Below are 20,059 nucleotides of genomic sequence, written 5' to 3' on the forward strand. Positions count from 1 at the left end.
TGTGGTCGCCAGGAATCAACACCGACTCGATGGCACACTTTACCTTTACCTTTAAACAAATATATATTCACCAGCAGAGAATGGGCAACTGTATTTGTAGACTACTGCATATCGTAAAAAGCAACTGAAGTAAATCGGGGTTCACAGAGTTCAGAAGCATCACTAATGACAAACTTTAGGGATTATTTTTCATTGGACTTGGGGATGAAAGCAGCTAGAAATGACTTTTAATATCCATACAGTAGTAGTCACAGTGTGGCAGGAGATTCTGGCAGGTCTAACCTGCGGGTTGAGCTGTGGCATTTCAGGGAAGAGAAAAGGAAATGCCCCTTGAAATGCATTGCTGACCTGTGGAAATCTTGAAGGGGTGTGTGTGTGTGTTTAATTTTTTAAACGCTACAGTACTGAAAAGCCTCAAACTGTAACAGAATATAAAAGTATATTCTTGTATATAATAGAATATACAAGTATACACACACACTCTCCCCTTTGATGCCAGATAAACGGAAGGTGAATCGGTTTAACAGCAAACGCAGAAAAGATTAATGCAGGGACAGTAAGCGCCAACTGAGACGTTGCTTTAAAGACTTCATTTGGCCCCACTTGTTTGGTTTGGTGTGTGTTTTGTTGTTGATTGGTTTGTAAATAGTCATGGGCGGGGAGCCCTTATCCAAATTAGGACTATGGTATGGAGAGGCGGGTGTTTAATTCCTTGCCCTCCCCACAGTTGCTGTTTACAAAAAAACAAACCAAAAAATCCCCAACCACACATTCAAGGCCGAACGACATGCTTAAACTTGCATCTAAGCCCTCTTCAGACATTCAGAGAAACAGATTGGAAATCCCAGCCCATCACTCACTGCCTCTTCCGCATTACTCATGGATATGCTAGCATTCATCTGAAGAGGAGGACATTGTATCCATGATGACGGGTGCACCAGCCTCCCGATCGCAGAAGCACCCGCCATCATGGGTATAGCATTTGCCTTTTCAGACACACACTGGCATGCCCGTGAGTGGCATGGAGGAGGTGGTGAGTGACAGACCAGGGTGGGACTTGCAACCCACTTTTGGTGTGTGTAAGCATGTACCGCGCTGTTTCCCCAAAGTCTGAAGAGGGCTGTAGTTTGGCCCTAATTTATCTGGGATACATAACAGGAAATGGAGATTGTCCCTGGTAAATGGGGGGGGGGCATTGAAATGTACGCATTTGAGCATGCCAGCTGGTCTCTCGGTGTTGGCTATCACATAGAAATCAAGGAGGTGGATCAGCATGAACACTTCATCTGATTACTCATAAACAATGTCTTCCTAATGACCATAAATAGCTATAAGTGAGTGCAAAAAAAAGCCACAAAAGTTGACGTAGGTGTCCTGGCTCACTCGTCACGTCCTTGTCTTGGTACCTGCCTCGGCAGCTTCGCTTCACCAGCTTTCAGGTGTGTCTTGCCTTGCTGGGCACACCCTGGGTGGGTTGCTGTGGTTTCAGAACAGCTGGAGATGGTACGTTGCATCAGCTCCGCTGCCTTAAAGTGGAAGAAACGGGTTATTTGAAAGTTGTGCTGTTCGGGGGACAGCTTAGCGTGTAAAGTATGGGCTCAAATAGCAGCCTGGTTTGCGTTGCCATGGCAGCGTTTCCTTTTGCTCGGCTGGCTGGTAGTGCGAGGCAGAGGCTGTGTTCCTGCTGATCGGGTGATGCGCTGCTCGCTGGTGGGGGAGGAGGAGGAGGAGAAGGAGCTGAGGAGCTCTCCTTTCTCTGTCTTTTCAAGCTCTCAACCTGAGCGGGCACATGTGTGTGTTGCTGTAACCTCAGTGCGAGAGTATTGGAAGGCACGTAGCTGCTTTCCCAGTTGTTCTGAATAAACCGGTTTTGTAGTGATCAAAGAGGAACTGCTTATGCAAGGGAAACAGGATGCACACAGGCCAGATCTGCAGAAGTACACAGCACCGCTTTGTTGTGGTTGGGGTGACTGTCAAGAGGACAGTGTTTTCTCACCTGAGGGCAGCGCTTCAGCTTAAATGTGAGGGCAGCTCTCAAGCTAACATCTGTGCATGGTAATGTGCACTCATGTACGAAGAAGTGTGTTTCACTGTGGCTTGGAGTTAATCACCTTGTAAGTAAGGTGTTGGAACATCTGGGGGTGACTTAGTTCCAGGAGGCTCTTGTGGCCTTTTGACATCAGGATTCTGAATTTGCTATGGGGTTGAAACTGCCTTGGTCACTCTTGTGAATGACCTGTACACGGAAGTGGACAGGAAAGTGTGACCCTGTTGATTCTCCTGGATCTATCCGTGGCTTCTCATGGTATCCTTCTGGGTTGGCTTGCCCGGATGGGACTTAGAGATATGGTGTTGTGGTGGCTCCAGACCTCCTTGGAGTGCTGTACCCAGAAGGTGGGTACTGACAAATGACTGACAACTTCAAAGACCTAACTTTCAGATAAACAATCTCGAAAGATGAATATGAATACAACAAACGCAATGAATATTTATATTCTGCTTTTCAACAAAAGTTCTCAAAACGGTTTATGTAGATATAAATATATGTATGTAAATAAATGTAGACATTAATGAATTAAAAACAAGGTATAGAAATGTACTCACCTGCACTTTGCTTGCAGATCCAATGAGCCTTTGCATCACAATGCGAAGCAACCAAACTGCATTTGGAAATTTCCACACAATGTGCAGTGTTTGAATGAACTGGATGTGACCGCCAAAGCCTTTCAAATTAGATTTCAAAAAGACATAACAGAAAGAGAAAACTCTGGAGACATTATTATAATGGGTTAAACATTAAATAAATAAATAGCAGGGTAAATATAGAATTGCAAAAGTAACACACTCTCTCTATCAGAAGATTTGTCAGAGAAAATACCTATACTGTTCCATTTTGCTCCTTTTCTTCTAGTAATTAAGGGCTTGTCCAGGTGGAACAACTTCCTAATATCCTGCTTGGGTACTATATTGTGTTAGGGATGTACACAAACCGTGGTTTGACCTGTGGTTCTGCATATGTGCGGGCACCATTTGCGTGCTCAGCAACACTATGCTGACCACACAAATGGTGCCGGCACATGCACGGATGCCATGTGCATACTGGTGCTGCACAAGGCTTTTTGGGATGGCCACCACCGCAGGAGGAAGCTGCATAGGCTGGCGGAGAGCAGCTAAGGACCTGCTCTCCTCTTCCTTAAAGCTCCCAAACTGCGATACCAAACTGTGCTCAAACCATGCATCGAACCACGGGTCATGCACATCCCTATATACGGTAAAATGTAAAATAACCAAGAGAAAGCTAATCATCTTCTGCTCCCCAAGCACCTTCGTGGTTGATTTAGAAAGCCAGCCAAATGGACCATCCTGTCAGCTCTGGCCCTTTCTTCGATGCACGATTCATAAAGGACCAATATCTCAAAGGTTTGATTAAAATGCCAAAGGTCTGATTAAACCAGTTTCCTGTTACATAGAAACAAATACCCTGAACAGCCAACAAAACCAACCATGAAGATAGAAAGCCAGCAGGGAAGGGGGTGCTTCCCAGTGTATTGTTCAGAGTGTTGCATGTATGACTGTCTGCTTGAGGGGCAGAAGTTGTGGGTGTGTGCTTGGTGCAAGGAGCTCCTGGCTCTCAGGGAACAAGTTTGTTTCCTCAAAGCCAAGGTGGCTGATCTGGAGAAGCTCAGAGAGTCAGAGAGGTCTGTGGATGAGAACTTCAGCAACGTGATAGAGGCATCCCAAGGGAGAATGAAGATCTTGGGGAAGGGAGAATGAAGGTCAGGGAGAATGAAGGTCTTGGGGAAGGAGGACATCATTCTGAGGAAGAGGGAAACACTACCTTAGAAGAGACCTCTTCCGTGAATGATGCGCCCATATCCTCTTGTACAGGGCATACTTGTTTGGAGGATGGAGGCCTCCTAGTAGTGGGCGATTTGATCATTAGGGGTATAGAGAGATGGGTATGTGACCCGCGTATAGCCTTCCTGGTGAGAAGGTTGAGGATATCACATCTAGATAGACTGTTAGGCAGTGCTGGGGAGGAGTCAGCTGTTATGGTGCATATCGGCACTAGCGATGTTGGGAAATGCAGTCGGGAGGTCTTGGAAGATAAATTTAGGCAGCTAGGTAGCATATTGAAGTCCAGGGCCCCAAAGGTAGCATTCTCAGAAATGCTACCTGTTCCATGTGCAAGGACAGTGAGACAGGCGAAGCTGAGGGGTCTCAATGCATGGATGAGACGGTTGTGCCGGGTGGTGGGGTTTAGATTTGTTAGGCACTGGGATACATTTTGAGACAAAGCCTGTACAAAAGAGAGGGGATCCACTTTAACCAAGATCAGACTGCTGGAGCTTAAAATCAAAAAGGTTGCAGAGCAGTTTTCAAAATGTCACCTGGGGAATAGTCGGCAGGAGCTGAGCAGTATCCAGTTTAACAAATGCCATCCTTTAAGCTCTGAGGGTGTAAATGCTCCGGATAAACCAGAAGGGCACAGAGTAGAACTACATAAAGAGCAGACAGAAGGATGTGCTAGCTAATCAAAGAGATTAAATGGACATAAGAAAGATAGCATACACCAGGTAAGAGATTCAATGTCTAGGTGCTTATATGCCAGTACCGGAAGCCCCTGAGCCCAAATGGGCAAGCTAGAATGCTTGCTTGTTAATGAAAACATAGATATCTTGGGCATAATAGAAACATGGTGGAACAATGAGAATCAATGGGATATTGTTATTCCTGGATAGAAACACTATCCAGAAACACTGTAAAGAACAGGGAGGGTTGAATTGGGGGTGGAGTCGCAGTGTATGTTAAAGAAGGGATAGAATCTAACAAGCTAGAAAACAAACAAGTACAATGAAGTCAAGGAGAATGCCAGGCTGGCAAACAAAGTCAAGGAACTTATAAATGGGGTAAAGCCTTCCTTCAGAAATTAGAAGGCCTGCCCAGATGAAGAGAACAGAAAGGAACACAAACTCTGGCAAAAGAAATGCAAGGAGACAATAAAGTAAAGTAAAGAGTGCCGTCGAGTCGGTGTTGACTCCTGGCGACCACAGAGCCCTGTGGTTGTCTTTGGTAGAATACAGGAGGGTTTTACCATTGCCATCTCCTGTGCAGTATGAGAAGATGTCTTTCAGCATCTTCCTACATCGCTGTTGCCCAGTATAGGTGTTTCCCATAGTCTGGGAAACATAACAGTGGTGATTCAAACCAGCAACTTCTGGCTTGGTAATCAAGTCATTTCCCTGCTGCGCTATTAGGTGGCTACGAAGGAGACAATAGAAGGTGTGAAAAGAGAGTTTGAGGAACATTTAGCTAAAAGCATCAAGTGGAATAGCAAGAATGTCTTTGAATACATCAGAAGCAGGAAACCTGCCAGTGAGGTGGTTGGACCATTAGATGATGAGGGAGTGAAAGGGATTATTAAAGAGGGTATGGAGATTGCAAAGAAGTAGAATTATTTGCATCTGTTTTCACAGCAAAGGATACTGAACATATACCTGTACCTGAACTGAGCTTCTTAGGGACAGAGGCTAAAGATCTGAGTCAGACAGAGGTGCGTCAGACAGAGGTGACAAGTTATGATGCTCTAACAGTCTGTAAAAATTAAATATTGACAAATCGCCAGGGCCAGATGGCATCCACCTGAGAGTTCTTAAAGAACTCAAATGTGAAATTGCCAACATCCTTGCAAAAATATATAACTTATCCCTACAAACAGGCTCTGTACTGGAGGACTGGAACGTAGCCAATTTAACACCAATTTTCAAAAGGATCTGGGTGGATTTGGGAAATTACAGGCCAGTTATCTTAATATCTGTTCTGGGTAAATTGATGGAAAGCATTCTCAAGGATAAGCACATAGAAGAACAGGCCCTGCTGTGGGAGAACCAGCATGGCTTCTGCAAAGGTAAATTTTGTCTCACTAACCTTTTGGAGTTCTTTGAGAATGTCAGCAGGTGTGTGGAAAAAGGTGATCCAGTCAACATAGTATACTTGGACTTATAAAAAGCTTTTGACAATGTTCCTAATCAAAGATTTGAGAAAACTTAGTAATAATGGGATAAGGGGACAGGTTCATGTGTGAATTGGTAACTGGTTGAAGGACGAAACAGAGGGTAATAAATGGACAGTTCTCTAAATTGAGGGAATTAAGAAGTGGGGTTCCTCAGGGATCTGTACTTAGATAATAAATGATCTATTATTATTATTATTATTATTATTATTATTATTATTATTATTTTACATTTATATCCCGCTCTTCCTCCAAGGAGTCCAGAGTGGTGTACTACATACTTGAGTTTCTCTTTCACAACAACCCTGTGAAGTAGGTTAGGCTGAGAGAGAAGTGACTGGCCCAGAGTCACCCAGCAAGTATGATGGCTGAATGGGGATTTGAACTCGGTTCTCCCCGGTCCTAGTCCTGCACTCTAACCACTACACCACGCTGGCTCTCGAAGTGGAGGTAGAAGTGGGGGTAAGCAGTGAGGTGGCAAAATATATAGATAGTACCCAACTATTTAGGGTAGTGAAATCTACAACAGATTGTGAAGAGCTACAAAAGAATATCTCCAAACTGAGGGAATAGGAAACAAAATGGCAAATGCGGTTCAATGTTGGTAAGTGCAAAGTGATGCACATTGGGACAAAAAAACACAACTTCAAGTATACGCTGATGGGATCTGAGCTATTGGTGACTGAACAGAAGAGGGATCTTGGGGTTGTGGTGGATTGTTCGTTGAAAGTGTCGACTCAATGTGCGGCAGCTGTGAAAAAGGCTAATTCCATGCTAGAGATTATTAGGAAGGGGATTGAAAATAAAACGGCTAATATTATAATGCCCTTATACAAAACTATGGTGCAGCTACACCTGGAGTACTGTGTATAATTCTGGTCACCACATTTAAAAAAGGACATTGTAGAACTGGAAAAGGTGCAGAAGAGGGCAACCAAGATGATCAGGGACCTAGAGCACCTTTCTTATGAGGCAAGACTACAACACCTGGGGCTTTTTAGTTTAGAAAAAAGACGACTGTGGGGAGACATGATAGAGGTCTATAAAATCATGCATGGAGTGGGAGGAGAGAGAATTTTTTCTCCCTTTCTCATAACACTAGAACCAGAGGTCATCCCATGAAGCTGATTGCCAAGCAGTTTCATTGACTGATTAAGTGCCGTCAAGTGGGTGTAAACTCTTAGCAACCACATAGGTAGATTCTCTCCAGGATGATCTATCTTCAACTTGGCCTTTAAGGTCTCTCAGTGATGCATTCACTGCGAAGCAGTTTAGGACTGGCAAAAGCAAGTATTTTTTCCACACAACTCATAATCAGCTTGTAGAATTCTCTGCTTCAAGATGTGGTGACAGCCAACGGCCTGGATGGCTTTAAGAAGGACTTAGATAAATTCATGGAGGACAGGTCTATCAATGGCTACTAGTCTGAGGGCTATAGTCCATCTCCAGCCTCAGAGGCAAGATGCTTCTGAATACCCATTGCAGGGGAGCAACAGCAGGAGAGAGGGCATGCCCTTACACCCCTGCCTGTGGGCTTCTTGGAGGCATCTGGTGGGTCACTGTGTGAAACAAGATGCTGGACTAGATAGGCCTGGGGCCTGATCCAGCAGGACTGTTCTTACGTTCTTATGTACTGGGGAACTCTCCTTGCTACTCATAGCCTTTGACTTATGGTGTGATTCAGTCTTCTCCCCCATGCATTTTAACATCTATATGAAACTCCTCGGAGATGGGATGTGGCTGTAACTCAGTGGTAGAGCATCTGCAGGTAGTCCCAGGTTCCATCAATCCCTGGCATCTCCAGTTCGGGCTAGGAAAGATTCCTGCCTGCAGTCTTGGAAAGCTGCTGTCGGTCAGTGTAGACCAGGGCTGTACAACTCAAATGTTTCGGTGAACCAGAACCAACCAGGACATGCTGTGTAGTGGCCAAGGTAATTTTTCAGCATATTAGTACATTAAAATTAATTATCAATACTAATGAACGTAGTTATTAGCTACTTGTGGATCTTCCCCCCCTGTCAAGGATCCCACAATTTTAACCAAGGATAGTGGCCAGAAAACAGGTCCCGGCTCAGGCAGTGGGGCCCCAGACAAATGCCCTAAATCGCTGTTGCTTTCAGACTGCAGTCCTAGGCAAGCTTACTTGGGAGTAAGCCTTCCGTGGTACACCATGGGATGTATTTCTGAGTAAACATGCATAAGATGGTGCTGTAAGGAAGTTTCTGGAGAGTACAGAGGATGCCCCCACTCGGAGAAGAGGGAACTCTCCCTACATTCAGCACTTGCCTCTGCCTTTCTGGGGTCTGCTCTGCATGTGCCCATTTGATGTTGATGCTGCTCTTACCACTGTTCCAGCCTACTCCATCCAGCAACTGGCTCACTCACTGTTGGTCCGTTGCTGCCACATGCATCTCATCTGGTCTCAAGCACCCAACTGCATTGAGCCGTAGGACTAGCCAAGAACTCTTCATGGCTCCTCCTCCTGGTACAGGATATTCTTACCTGGGGACCAGAAAAAAAATGCCCCATGGGCAGTGATCCCTCTAATTTTTTTCATCTGTGTGGAATGAGTTTTGTTTGGGCGGCAGTATCAAGGCAGTGTGTGCACACCTGCATTCCAAATGGGGTCTTCCTGATTCAACCTGAGCAGGATCTAAAATGAACTGAGTGGACATCCAAAAACTTGTGAGTGCACGCACGTGCGCAAGCCTTAGAGGGAACAGTGCCCATGGGCCTGATTTGGCCCCCAGGCTTTGCGTTGTGCAGGCCTGGTACAGATGAAACTAATTCAAAATGTGGCTGCAAGGATGCTACTATTGGCCAGACAATCTGCACACTTTACACCTTTTCTATACTGGTAATGCTGGCTGCCAAGAACTCTCAGTCTTGGTGTTCAATCAAAGCCAAATTGGGATGGAGGAATAAAAAAAAAATGGGCATGACATAAGAGCCTGAAAGTCTTCAGTTTGTAATAGTCTTAAGAGGATGTGCAGGAGGAGTTATGCAGACTTAATTTGATTAGTGTTAATATTCACTTTGCTTAATATCCAACTCAATGAAGAATTTTCCAAAAAGCACGCTACTTGAAAGCTGGTAGCTCAGAACTCTGTGTCCTTTCACTTTGAGTTTTGTTTTGTTTTTCTTAACAGACCAAGATGACTATCTACAATTTTTGTGGGCTTTGGGTATACACGTGCACATGTGTACAGACACCTGAATGCACACGCAGCATAATGTCTGATAGGAATGTGCAAACAGGTTCAACATTGAACGTGTTCAACGTCTGACCGGTTCGGTTTGACTGTTCGGGGTCTAACTGAGCCACCCCCTGTTTGGTCTGACCCTGGACTGAACCCGCTGGCCGTTCTGGGGGTTCGCGAGTAAATCTTTTTTGTATTTATTTCAGTACTTAACTCCCTCCAGGGAGTTTCTCCAAGGCCTGGGGGGGGGCGTGTCTGTGGAGGTTTCCCTTCCCCCTTTCTTGTGGCAAAAATTGCCTGGTTCAAGCTTTCTTCAGCCCTTTCTAGGCCTTTTCCCCATTGTGGTGGCCATTTTGGAGGCCACGCACTTGCACAATTGGGGGGGAGGGGCAACTTCCATGGCCTTGGAGAAGCCCCCTGGAGGGGGTAAGTACTATTTTTTTTTAATTGACTCATGAACCCCCAACCAAACCAAACCTAGGGGTGGGTGGGTTCTGATGGGGGACAAAACCAAACTAGCCCAGTCCTGTTCGGGTCCGGTTTGGACTCGAACTGGGCCAGCTGGTTTTATGCACACCCTAATGTCTGAATCGGCCTCCTGACTTTGAGGATGTTTTAGTGATAGGATATAAAATTACAAATTAAGGGCAGATTCAGACAGCCCGCAGAAAATAAGGTGGAAGGTAAAGTGTTTCCTGGGAAGCACATACTCCCAGAGCGAGAGGCTGCTTCTGGCCGTTTCCATGCCATCTGAACCTAGAAATGCCAGGTTGCCTGTGACGGATTCTTTCTGCCACACAATGTTCATCCAACACCTGTAACCAAGAGTTGAAGTTGGCTGGAGGATATTGGGTGGCTTTGCTTATGAATTGTTTGTCTTTGAGCAGTTCTTGTGCAGCTCTGTTGTCTTGCTTTAGAGTTTTGTGTTAGATCCTCCTGATTTGCAGACAATCTGGTGTAGTAGGAGTGGTTTTGGTACTTGTATATACAGGTTGTGTCAGTGTATAGCTCATGGGGCACAGCATTTATTTATTTACTTACTTACTTACTTACTTACTTATTTACTTATTACATTTATATCCCGCGCTTCTTCCAAAGAGCCCAGAGCAGTATATGTGGTTATGCTTATCCTCACAACAACCCTGTGAGGTAGATTAGGCTGAGGGAAAAGTGACTGGCCCAGAGTCACCAAGTGAGTTTCATGGCTGAATGGGGGTTTGAACACAGATCACCCGGGTGCTAGTCCAACACTCTAACCACTACACCACACTGCCCCCCCCATTTTGCACCTTGCTTCAGTTGGTGGACTTTGGGGACTAGTTAAAACAAAGTTGGCCTGGGCAGTCTGAAGTTTTCCCACCTCTGCTGTTGCACATACAAGCTAATGTCTCTCAGCTAAATAGACCTGGTGTCAAGTATAAAATGTTGCAGGTCCCATTTGTAAGTAAAAGACTAACAACATTCTGCTGAGAATCTCCTAGGTGCCAAATTAGTGATCCATCTTCTATTAAGAGAAACAACTTCAAATTTATTATGCTATGTAAACTGCTTTGAGGAGGTATTTGTTGTTGTTGTTGAAAGCAGTGTATCCTTTTTTAAAAGTACTTCTTTCAAATCTTGCAAATCTCTTTCAAGTTCTTGCAAATCTCTCCTAAATGGCCAAAGAGGCATCTTTCAAGTGATTGTTCTCCTATATATAGGAGAGAAACTGTCCCTATTCAACCCAACATGGTGTCTTTTCCAGGGGCTATTGCTGGAAAATTGTTTTATGTCTTTTTCTTGTTAGATTATTGGTCCCTTTGGGACAGGGAACAATTTTTTCACATTTTTGAAAATTGTGAGCTTTGTTAACATTTTGTTGAAAAGAGGTGTATTAAATATTCTCAAAAGTAGTAGTAGTAATTTTTTATAAAAAAGTAGGTGTCCAGGGATTGTTACTGCACCTTGGTAGAACGAAACTTAACTTTCAGTGAACCAGCTGTGGAAGTGGTGATCCTGTCTTTTCAAATTATATCATATATACAAGCACCTTCTTCCTATTATTCTTTTTCTTTGTAAACTGCTTTGACAAATTCTTTTGGTTCAAAAGCAGTATAAAAATAATAGTAGTCGTAATGAGCCTTTGTAATGAGCCCTGTTGCTTTGTTATTTTCTAGGTGAATGGAAAAGGTTCCTTATGGTGTGTGGACCCAGAGTATAAACCTAACCTTATACAAGCTCTGAAGAAGCAACCCTTCCCTTCTGCGTTTACATTTTATACACCACCAGCATCACCACTGAGGTAGGTTTTTTTTTTAATGCAGTCATGTAAAAATAAAAAAGACTTCACTTTTGTGTAATAATGTAAGAATACAGTATTCTTCCTCCTCCTTCTTCCAAAGAATGCCACATGCTTATCTTTTTAAAAAGAGTCATAGCTTAGAATAAGAGTACATCTTTGTGAGATGAGGGGCAGACAGCGCTTCCTGTGCAATGTGAGAAGCTTCCACAGAAGTTCTAAGCAAGAGCTTACTCACTCTTCACACAGCTTCTGTCCTCTTTCCCAACAGGATCTCACACGATTTCCACAGTGCCACCTGCCTTTCTCATTACTACTTTTCTAGCAAATGGGGGAAAGGGTGGGTTATTCATGGAAAGCAAGAGCTGGCCAGCAGGTGGTGCTGTGAAAATTGCATGAGGTCCCTGCTCGGCATCTGAACACAGCATGAGATTCCACCAGGAAAGAAACAGAAGCCTGTGGGAATATGTGGAGGGTGAGTAAGCTTTCACTTAGAACTTGCATCTCACATTGCTCAGTTTATTGCTCTCTGGAAGAGCCTAGTGTGTTTGGAATGTTCTTTCCCTTTGTGAGCTGAGTTTGGGAATTCTGGAAAGCAAATGGATATATAAAGGAAAGGGATATGCTCTCTGCTAGTTCTTGGTTTCTCTACTTGGAGTGCTGTCAGTATATGGTAGAAATGGTCCACCAGGCGCAGCTGTCAGATCTCCTTTCTGTCAAAGGTGCCCATTATGCTAGCAAGCCATGATGACGGGCAATGAGGAGAAATCTGTTTTAGCTGCAAAACTGATGGGAGAAAATATCAATTGTTACTTTACGTGAAACTGACACTCATCTCAATTAAAAAAAGAACTAGAAGCACATTAAAATCGACATACCTAATTAAGGCCCTGTGTTTAAAGAGAAAATCTTTATCCTTACAAAGATAAATCGACTGCTTGGTGAAACATCAAGCTCAAGATGAATTTTTAAAGAAAGGGTCAAAGGGAACTAAAATAAGGCCTGCATCAATGTTTAGTAATAATTGAAAACCAGCCTGTGCTCCCTCCCCGCCCTGGCCCTCTGCAGAAGTACTGAGTGTGTAGGACACTGTGGGAGGCTCTGAGAATGTTCTGTAGCTCACCTTCAGGTACCTGTGGCCTTAGCCTTATTCACACATATTCTGTTCAATGTATGTGCAGTAGTACATTTCCTATCTGTTCTAGGGGTGTGCAAGGAACACATTTTGCATTCTGTTCTGAGCTCTGAACAGAACGCAGAGCGCTGGAGCGATCCATCGGAACAAACCCAGTCCGACCTGGAATGTTCCACCATTCTGGCCAGCCGGTGAGGGGCCTGAGGACAGTGTGGGCGATGGGGGCAGGGGCGGGCGCATGAGAGGTACCTTCTTAAAAAGTTGTTCTTACCGCTGCAAGAAGCAGTGACGAGTGGTGCTGCACCAACATCTTGTGTAGTGAAGGCCCCTGCTATGGCACACAAATGGCCACTGTGCATGCACAGCGTGCATTTGTGTGACGTAGGAGGGGCCTCCTCTACGTGGGATGAAAGGTGCAAAGAGGTGGCCAGCGTGGTGTAGAGGTTAGAGTGTTGGACGCCCGGCATCAAGAGATCCCACAATGCACAGCGTGATGAGCACGGTGCATTGCGGGATCCACCCCACCCCCGAGTTGGACGCTCTAGGTCGGTAGCTGAGCACTCACAGTGGGGCACCTACTCCAGGGTGAGATACCAAAAACAGGTTCTTGTCTGGGTGGTGTAAAAACGTCAATCAACACACAACCAGAGGAAAAACTTACAAGTTTTTCTGCAGAAATAAACGGTTTCAGGGTTGCACCCAGATTGAGAGCGAAGTCCTTTGTTGGTTATAAGCATTTATACCCCAATATTAGCATTTCTCCCCTAACCCTCTCTACCATTTGATACTAGAGAGATAACACCTAGAAGGGCCAATAGAGAAGATCCAGGCCCAACTGGCATTTTTCCTCTGGTTGTGTGTTGATTGGCGTTTTTACACCACCCAGACAAGAACCTGTTTTTGGTAAATCAAGCGCATCCTTCCCCTGGCTTCCCTGCTGCTGTGCTGCTTGCCTCAGTGGTGCTCCTTTGTAAGTGCAGCACACAGGGCTTCAGCCCGGATTGTGTGGGGGAGGGCAGGAGTGATCCCGCCTTCCCCCTGTCTCTCCCCGGCTCTGAGACAAGAGGTCCCGGGGGTCACATGCATGACCCCGTACCTGGGGCAAATCCCCGGGCTTATGGGCAGGCGGCATCAGCATCGATCCTGGCGCTTAACACGGGCAACCAAACCTAGGCAGGGCTGACCAAGCCTGGGTTTGGCTGCTTGTGTGAACAGCCTCATAGAGGTGGAAAGGGTGCAGAAAAGGGCAATCGGACTGATCAGGGGTTTGAAGCACCTTCCCAGCACAGAAAGGATAAAAGCTTGTGGTGGGGGACAGCCACTGACAATGGCCATGGAAGGGATGCTGTGCTGAGTTGGATACAAGATAGGGCCAGTTGCTCTCCCCCTACTAAATGTAAGAGAATCTTGCTTTAAAAAGGTGCCTCTTTGCTCAGTTAGGAGCAGTTATAGGGTGTTACGGTCTTTTCCTTGTCTCTGAAAATGGATGCCAGAGTTGAGCTGGGGCGTGAGCTTGAAATGTAGAATTGTGTCTTGAAGACATGTCCCAGATTTCATTCCAGTGCCTCTTGTGTTCAAACAAAACATTTTTTTGCAAACAGATAAAACCAAACCACCAAGCTGAACCAAAGGCTGCATGCACTTCAGTCGGCCAATGAGTGCCACTGCCTAGGTAACGAGGGCTTCTGAAGTCACGTGGGTGGCTTTTTAAAGTACTGAAATACCTTCCCTGAGGTAGATCTGTGCACCACTGCAGTTTTTGCTGCAGGAAGGACACTGTGCTTCCAATCCCCTTCCTAAAATAGACTGCAGTAGAAGCTCTTGCCAGGAGGGCTTCTGTTAACAGATGCTCATTACAGACGTATGCTCAGATCACATTGGGAAAGTCATCTGAGCTAGCCTAAAAGGACATGTCTCTCCCCCCCACCCCCACCCCCATTTAATCCTTTAAAGATGACTGCTTAAAATTCGCTCTTGGCATGGGGGAAGGCTGTAGCTAAGTGGGAGGGCAGTTGCTTTGTATGCAGAAGGTCCCAAGTTTTAATCTCTGGCATCTCCTGGTAGGACTGGGAGGGGCCCTTGCCTGAAATCCTGGAGAGTTTCTGCCAGTCAGTGCAGACTGTTCTTAGCTAGATGGACCAATCATTGACCTGAGCAGAAGGCAGCTTCCTGTATGATATAGAACATAGGAAGCTGCCATACACAGAGTCAGACCCTTGGTCCATCTTGCTCAGTATTGTCTACACAAACTGGCAGTGGCTTTTCCAAGGTTGCCGGCAGGAATCTCTCTCAGCCCTATCTTGGAGAAGCCAGGGAAGGAACTTGGAGCCTACATGCTCTTCCCAGAGCGGCTCCAACCCCTAAAGGGAATATCTTACAGTGCTCACACTTCTAGTTTCACTTTCATATGCAACCATGGTGGATCCTGCTTAGCTTAAGGGGACAAGTCATGCTTGCTACCACAAGACCAGTTCTCTTCCCTCTGAACACTTTTGAATGAGATCTTCAAGCCCCATGTCAGACCTTGGCTTGGGGTCCAGAGTAAAAATAGCAGGTGAGGAAAACCCAGAGGTGCACTAGAAATGCACCTAATGTTTGGGTTCCAACATGTTTTGAGTGGATACTCTTCTTCAGGGGCACTGATGAAGCAAAGCACTTCCACATGTGGAACCATAGTCCTAATTCTGCTTTCAGCCAGTGGTGGAAAAGTGCTACTTCCACAAAACTAATTTTTTATTTATTTACATTTTAGAAATTTTTTAAAAATTATTTTTACATTTATATCCCACTCTTCTTCCAAGGAGGAGTTCAGAGTGACATACATGGTTATGTTGATCCTTTCAACAACCCTGTGAGGTAGGTTAGGCTGAGAGTTTCATGGCTGGGTGGGGATTTGAACTTGTGCTCCCTGGTCCTGGTCTAACATTCTGATCACGACACCATGCTGGCTAAATAGTGTGGAAGCAACTGTATTTAGAGAAGGCGAACTTAATCTTGGCTAGCACAGTAAAACCTGGACTTTTTCTTCTTTCTCTTTCAGTGGTTCATCATCTCCCCACTACTTAACCTCAGTCTTGAAACAGAGTCAAGGTCGATCTATCAAAGGTAAGTGTGGTATCCATTGCCAGTTGTCCCTCCTCTGACTTGGGGACTTATCAAAGCCTCTGTTTGTGACGTGATTCAGATGTCACAGCTAACCATGGCTTGGCCATTGTGAACAAGCTTTGGGCCCATCTCCTCCCTCCTCCACTCGCACACCTAGATTCGACTCCACCCCCCCACATGCTTCCTGGAAGCTTTTCACACCCGGCTTTGAGTTCGTATCTCCTCCGGAATGGAGGTGTGTGTTCACATAATGGCCAAATTTACCCCGAAGTCTCTGTAAGCTATCAGGGAGCACTTCACACACAGTTTGGAGTTTTCATCAGGTGTAGCCCAATTTATATCTGTGGTTAAAAAAAATCAACTTTTTGTGTTGGTTTTTGGGGGCAACATGAATTCGCCGTAAAGCCTCGCAGAAAACCCACAGTAAAGCCTGCTGCCTGGGAAAGCTCTTGTTTTGTGAAGGTCATAGTTTGCTCTGACATCCATTGGTAGAAAGCGGTACCTCTGCAAAGCTAAAGAGTGCTAGTGTGGTAGCATATGTATTTGGAGAAGGTGAATTTAAACTTGGTTAGCACAGTCAGTAAAATGGTGGATTGCCTCTAAACCAGTACTGGAAGCTGAGAAATCAAAATAAATGTTTTTGCAGCCAAATACATTAGCAACTCTGTAGATGAGTGTTTGCAAAAAAGAAGTCAAGGAGAATTTCAGATCTTATTGGACACCAGCCTGTTCTTGAAGTATGAAAAGCAATCCCCTCCCTCCCAAGCTGTGCTTGCCATCTTTGTCCCTGGTCCCTTGAACTACTCTAAAAGTACTGATTCCATCTGGACCTTAGTCTTGACTTCATCTTTATTGCTTCCATTTTTAAAAAAAAGTACAGCTGCATTTGCTATCATGCCTTTAAATCTCATCTAAATCTTAATCTATTCCCCATTTATTATTTAGATTGCATGGTTGTGGTTTCCCCCCAACATCTCTATTTTCCCTTCTTCCTGCTTCCTCCCTCCTAAACCATTGCCTTTTTGCCTCTATAAGTGCTTGTCCTTGCTCCCTCTGACTTTGCAGTTTAATAACTAAGCCCTTAAAGGAGGATGAGGTGGAAGCTTGGCAGCAGCGTCCCTCTTCCTTGGGCAACGTGCTGCACTGTATGTTAGCCAGTGGCATCAGACCAGGGTTGGCTCCAAAACCAGCAGAGGATTGCTTACCTGGCTGCCTGAGGCATCCCTTCTCATGGGCCTGTTTGGGGAAAGGAGGGAGCAACCCCTGGATTGGGATCCAGCTGAGTCCAAGACGAGGTGGGACTTCTTTCTCTCTTGGTGAGCTCCTCAGTCTCAGCCAGACACTCACTGGTGCAACAGCTGCAAGCAAGAGCTTCTCTAGAGTCAGCTTCCGTCTACGACTTGGCTTCCTGCTCCTGTTTCTTCTTCCCATTTCAGCTCTCTGTTCCTGCCATCTTTCCCTTCAGTTGCAGCCTTTCACCCCACTTCTTCGCTTCGGCATCCCACCCATTTCCCGCTGCAACCTTGCTCTCGCAACCAGACCCACTGGGCTTTCTTTGGGCTGTTGATACAGACCATTTCAGAGCTGAAACCAAAAGGCTGGTTATTGCCATTTAAAGTCCTAAATCAATGCACTTTGCTACTTTTCAAGTGGGGGCCACTTTGGCAAAAACCTTTCAATGTGAGAGCCATTTCCCACTGTGCTGATCTCTCCACAGTGCCGTATTTTCCTCTATGCTGAGAGAGACTAAGGCCTCCATTTTTCTATGAGTTGGGAGGAGCCTTTAAGAGAGGCAGAGCCCTCTCTCAAGAGCTCTAGAAGGAAAGTGTTGCTACACTTCTCAGCACGTTGTGCATGCCTTCCAAGATGGTGCAGGGGCTTAAGAGGGCTCCGTTTCCCCTCCAAAGAGTGTTGTCCCCATCCCTGCCACACCGTGCTTGGCAAAGTGCAGCACTGCACCTTTGGAATGGTTGTCTCTGTGTGGTGCCATGGGGACCGTGCAGACTATTCAGCTTTGGCTAAAACATCACACAGAGCCAATAAATAATAATAATTATTATTATTCATCATAGTAGTAGTAGTAGTATTACATTTATATCCCGCTCTTCCTCCAAGGAGCCCAGAGTGGTGTACTACATACTTAAGTTTCTCTTTCACAACAACCCTGTGAAGTAGGTTAGGCTGAGAGGGAAGTGACTGGCCCAGCAAGTCAGGGGGCAGCACTTCAGGTTAATGGGGCCACCATTGGCCCCACTGCCTTAGGAACATAGGAAGCTGCCTTCTAGAGAGTCAGACTATTGGTCCATCTAGCTCAGTATTGTCTACGCAGACTGGCAGTGGCTTCTCCAAGGCTGCAGACAGGAGTCTCTCCTAGCCCTATCTTGGAGATGCCAAGAAGGGAACTTGGAACCTTCTGCATGCAAGCATGCCGGAAATCTTCCCAGAGCTGCCCAGTCCCCTGAGGGGAATGTCTTGCAGTGCTCACACATGTAGTCTCCCATTTGAATGCAAACTAGGGTGGACCCTGCTTAGCAAAAGGGACAATTCATGCTTGCTACCACGAGACCAGCTCTGGTCTTAAACGGCTTGGGACCAGGAGCTATTTCCACTGATCCGACTCCACAGGATAAGGAAGTATGTGCACTGTAAGTGCCCATGTCAACCATTTCCCATGTGACTGACTAAGGACGCCCCTGGGCTTAGAGGGGGAAAGGACATGTGTTCTCATTGTGTGCACACATCCTTATCCTGTGCAACAAGCCAGTGGACAAAGCATTACTTGAACTAACTCTGGGTTACTTAAAGGACTATCTCCTCCCACATGAGCACACCTGTTTACTTGGGTCATTGGTGTAGGCTCTGCTCCATGTCATGGCCCCATCAGAGGTGCAGTTGGCAGGAATGTAAGAGAGAACCTTCTTCAATGTGGCATGTAGGCTGTGGAACTCCCTTCCCCAAGACGACATATTGTCTCCCTTCCTAGTGATGTGAGGCAAAATCATCTTTGTTTGGATGTGCCTGTGGCTTGGATAGCTCATATACTGGTCTCCTGCTTTGGGATTTTGGATTCTCTGTGCTGTGAAGTGTTTTGCTGTGATGCTGTTAGGACTGGGCCAAAATGACCTCCTGACTTTTGCAGCCCTATTTGTAGGCTGTAGAAGTGTAGGGGCTATTTTGGCAGTTCTTCGGGGAGGGGTGGAGATAAAAAGAGGGGGCACAAAACCTAATGGCAGTGGCCACAGCAGCACTCTTCCCAGTGGCTGGCATTTCCCCCACATAACCCCCTCTGACTAATGCTGCATCAGGACAAAGTGCCATTCTGAGGAGAATTCTGGGGGGAAAGATGGCTGCCAAGAGGAGTAGTGCAATTGCTGCCACTGCAGAACTGAGTCAGGAGGAGAGTCCAGACAACAAGGGCTAGGCCAGAGCTTGGCAAATCCTAGGTGCCAGGGGGCCTTGGTGCCTGGAAATTGAACCGTGGCATTTAGACTAGGATATTCAAAGGTAGAGTTATTGAATTACACAGTCGTGGAGCCAGCCGAATGGTGGCCTGGGTCCAACCCTGCTCAGCGGTTCCCTCCAGTTATACCCCATGTGCATGATGTCACACGCATGGGGGTGTGGCTTTGGCTCTGGAGGAGATGCAAATGAACTCCCCTCCTCCCACACCCGGGCTCCCAAAAGTCCCAAGCAAACTCTCTGCTTGTTATTTCAGGCAGCGCTGGCTGCCTGATAGGACGTATTTCCCTTTCTCTCCCACAAGCTGAGAGCTCGCTTGGGCACTTAGGAGCCCAGGCCACGCCCCCTTTTGTGATGCATGGCACCTAGACTAGGATATTCAAAGGCAGAGTTATTGAATTACACAGTTGTGGAGCCAGCCAAATGGTGGCCTGGGTCTGGCCCTGCTCGGCGGCCCCCTTGAGTTACGCCCCATGCACATGGTGTCATGCACATGGGGCCATGGCTTGGGCTCCAGAGGAGCCCCAAGCAAACTCCTCCCTCTCACACTTGGGCTCCCAAGAGCCCAAGCAAGCTCTTATTTTGTCATTTCAGGCAGCGCGAGAGGAAGAAAAAGGGAAATACATCCTATCAGGCAGCCAGCGCTGCCTGAAATAACAATCAGAGAGTTTGCTCGGGGCTCTCAGGAGCCCAGGTGTGGGAGGGGGGAGTTTGCTCGGGGCTTCTCTGGCACCCAAGCCACACTCTCCTGCGGGCTTCAGTGGCTCCTTTAATTGGCGGCCCGGGTTCTTTGAACCTGTTCGCACAATGGTGGTTCCACCCCTGGAATTACATCTTTATTTGTCCCAGGCAGTCCTGTTTCTGTTCTA

General features: G+C 46.1%; 1 protein-coding gene across 11 annotated transcripts in view; it reads left to right on the forward strand.

The window, feature by feature from the left end:
- The window catches only part of FOXN2 (forkhead box N2), a 114,913-nt gene that overhangs the window by 36,763 nt on the left and 58,091 nt on the right, over positions 1–20,059 (forward strand). For all 11 annotated transcript variants that reach the window (XR_008305816.1, XR_008305827.1, XM_053244188.1 and 8 more), the window contains 2 exons: positions 11,370–11,494; positions 15,667–15,731. Coding sequence is in view for 9 of the 11 variants with exons in the window: in XM_053244188.1 (XP_053100163.1) it covers positions 11,370–11,494; positions 15,667–15,731 (190 nt within the window). In the remaining 2 variants the exon portion in view is untranslated. The remainder of the gene's footprint in view (positions 1–11,369; positions 11,495–15,666; positions 15,732–20,059) is intronic.

Source organism: Hemicordylus capensis, chromosome 1 (assembly GCF_027244095.1).
Source record: "Hemicordylus capensis ecotype Gifberg chromosome 1, rHemCap1.1.pri, whole genome shotgun sequence".
Classification (NCBI taxonomy): Eukaryota; Metazoa; Chordata; class Lepidosauria; order Squamata; family Cordylidae; genus Hemicordylus; species Hemicordylus capensis.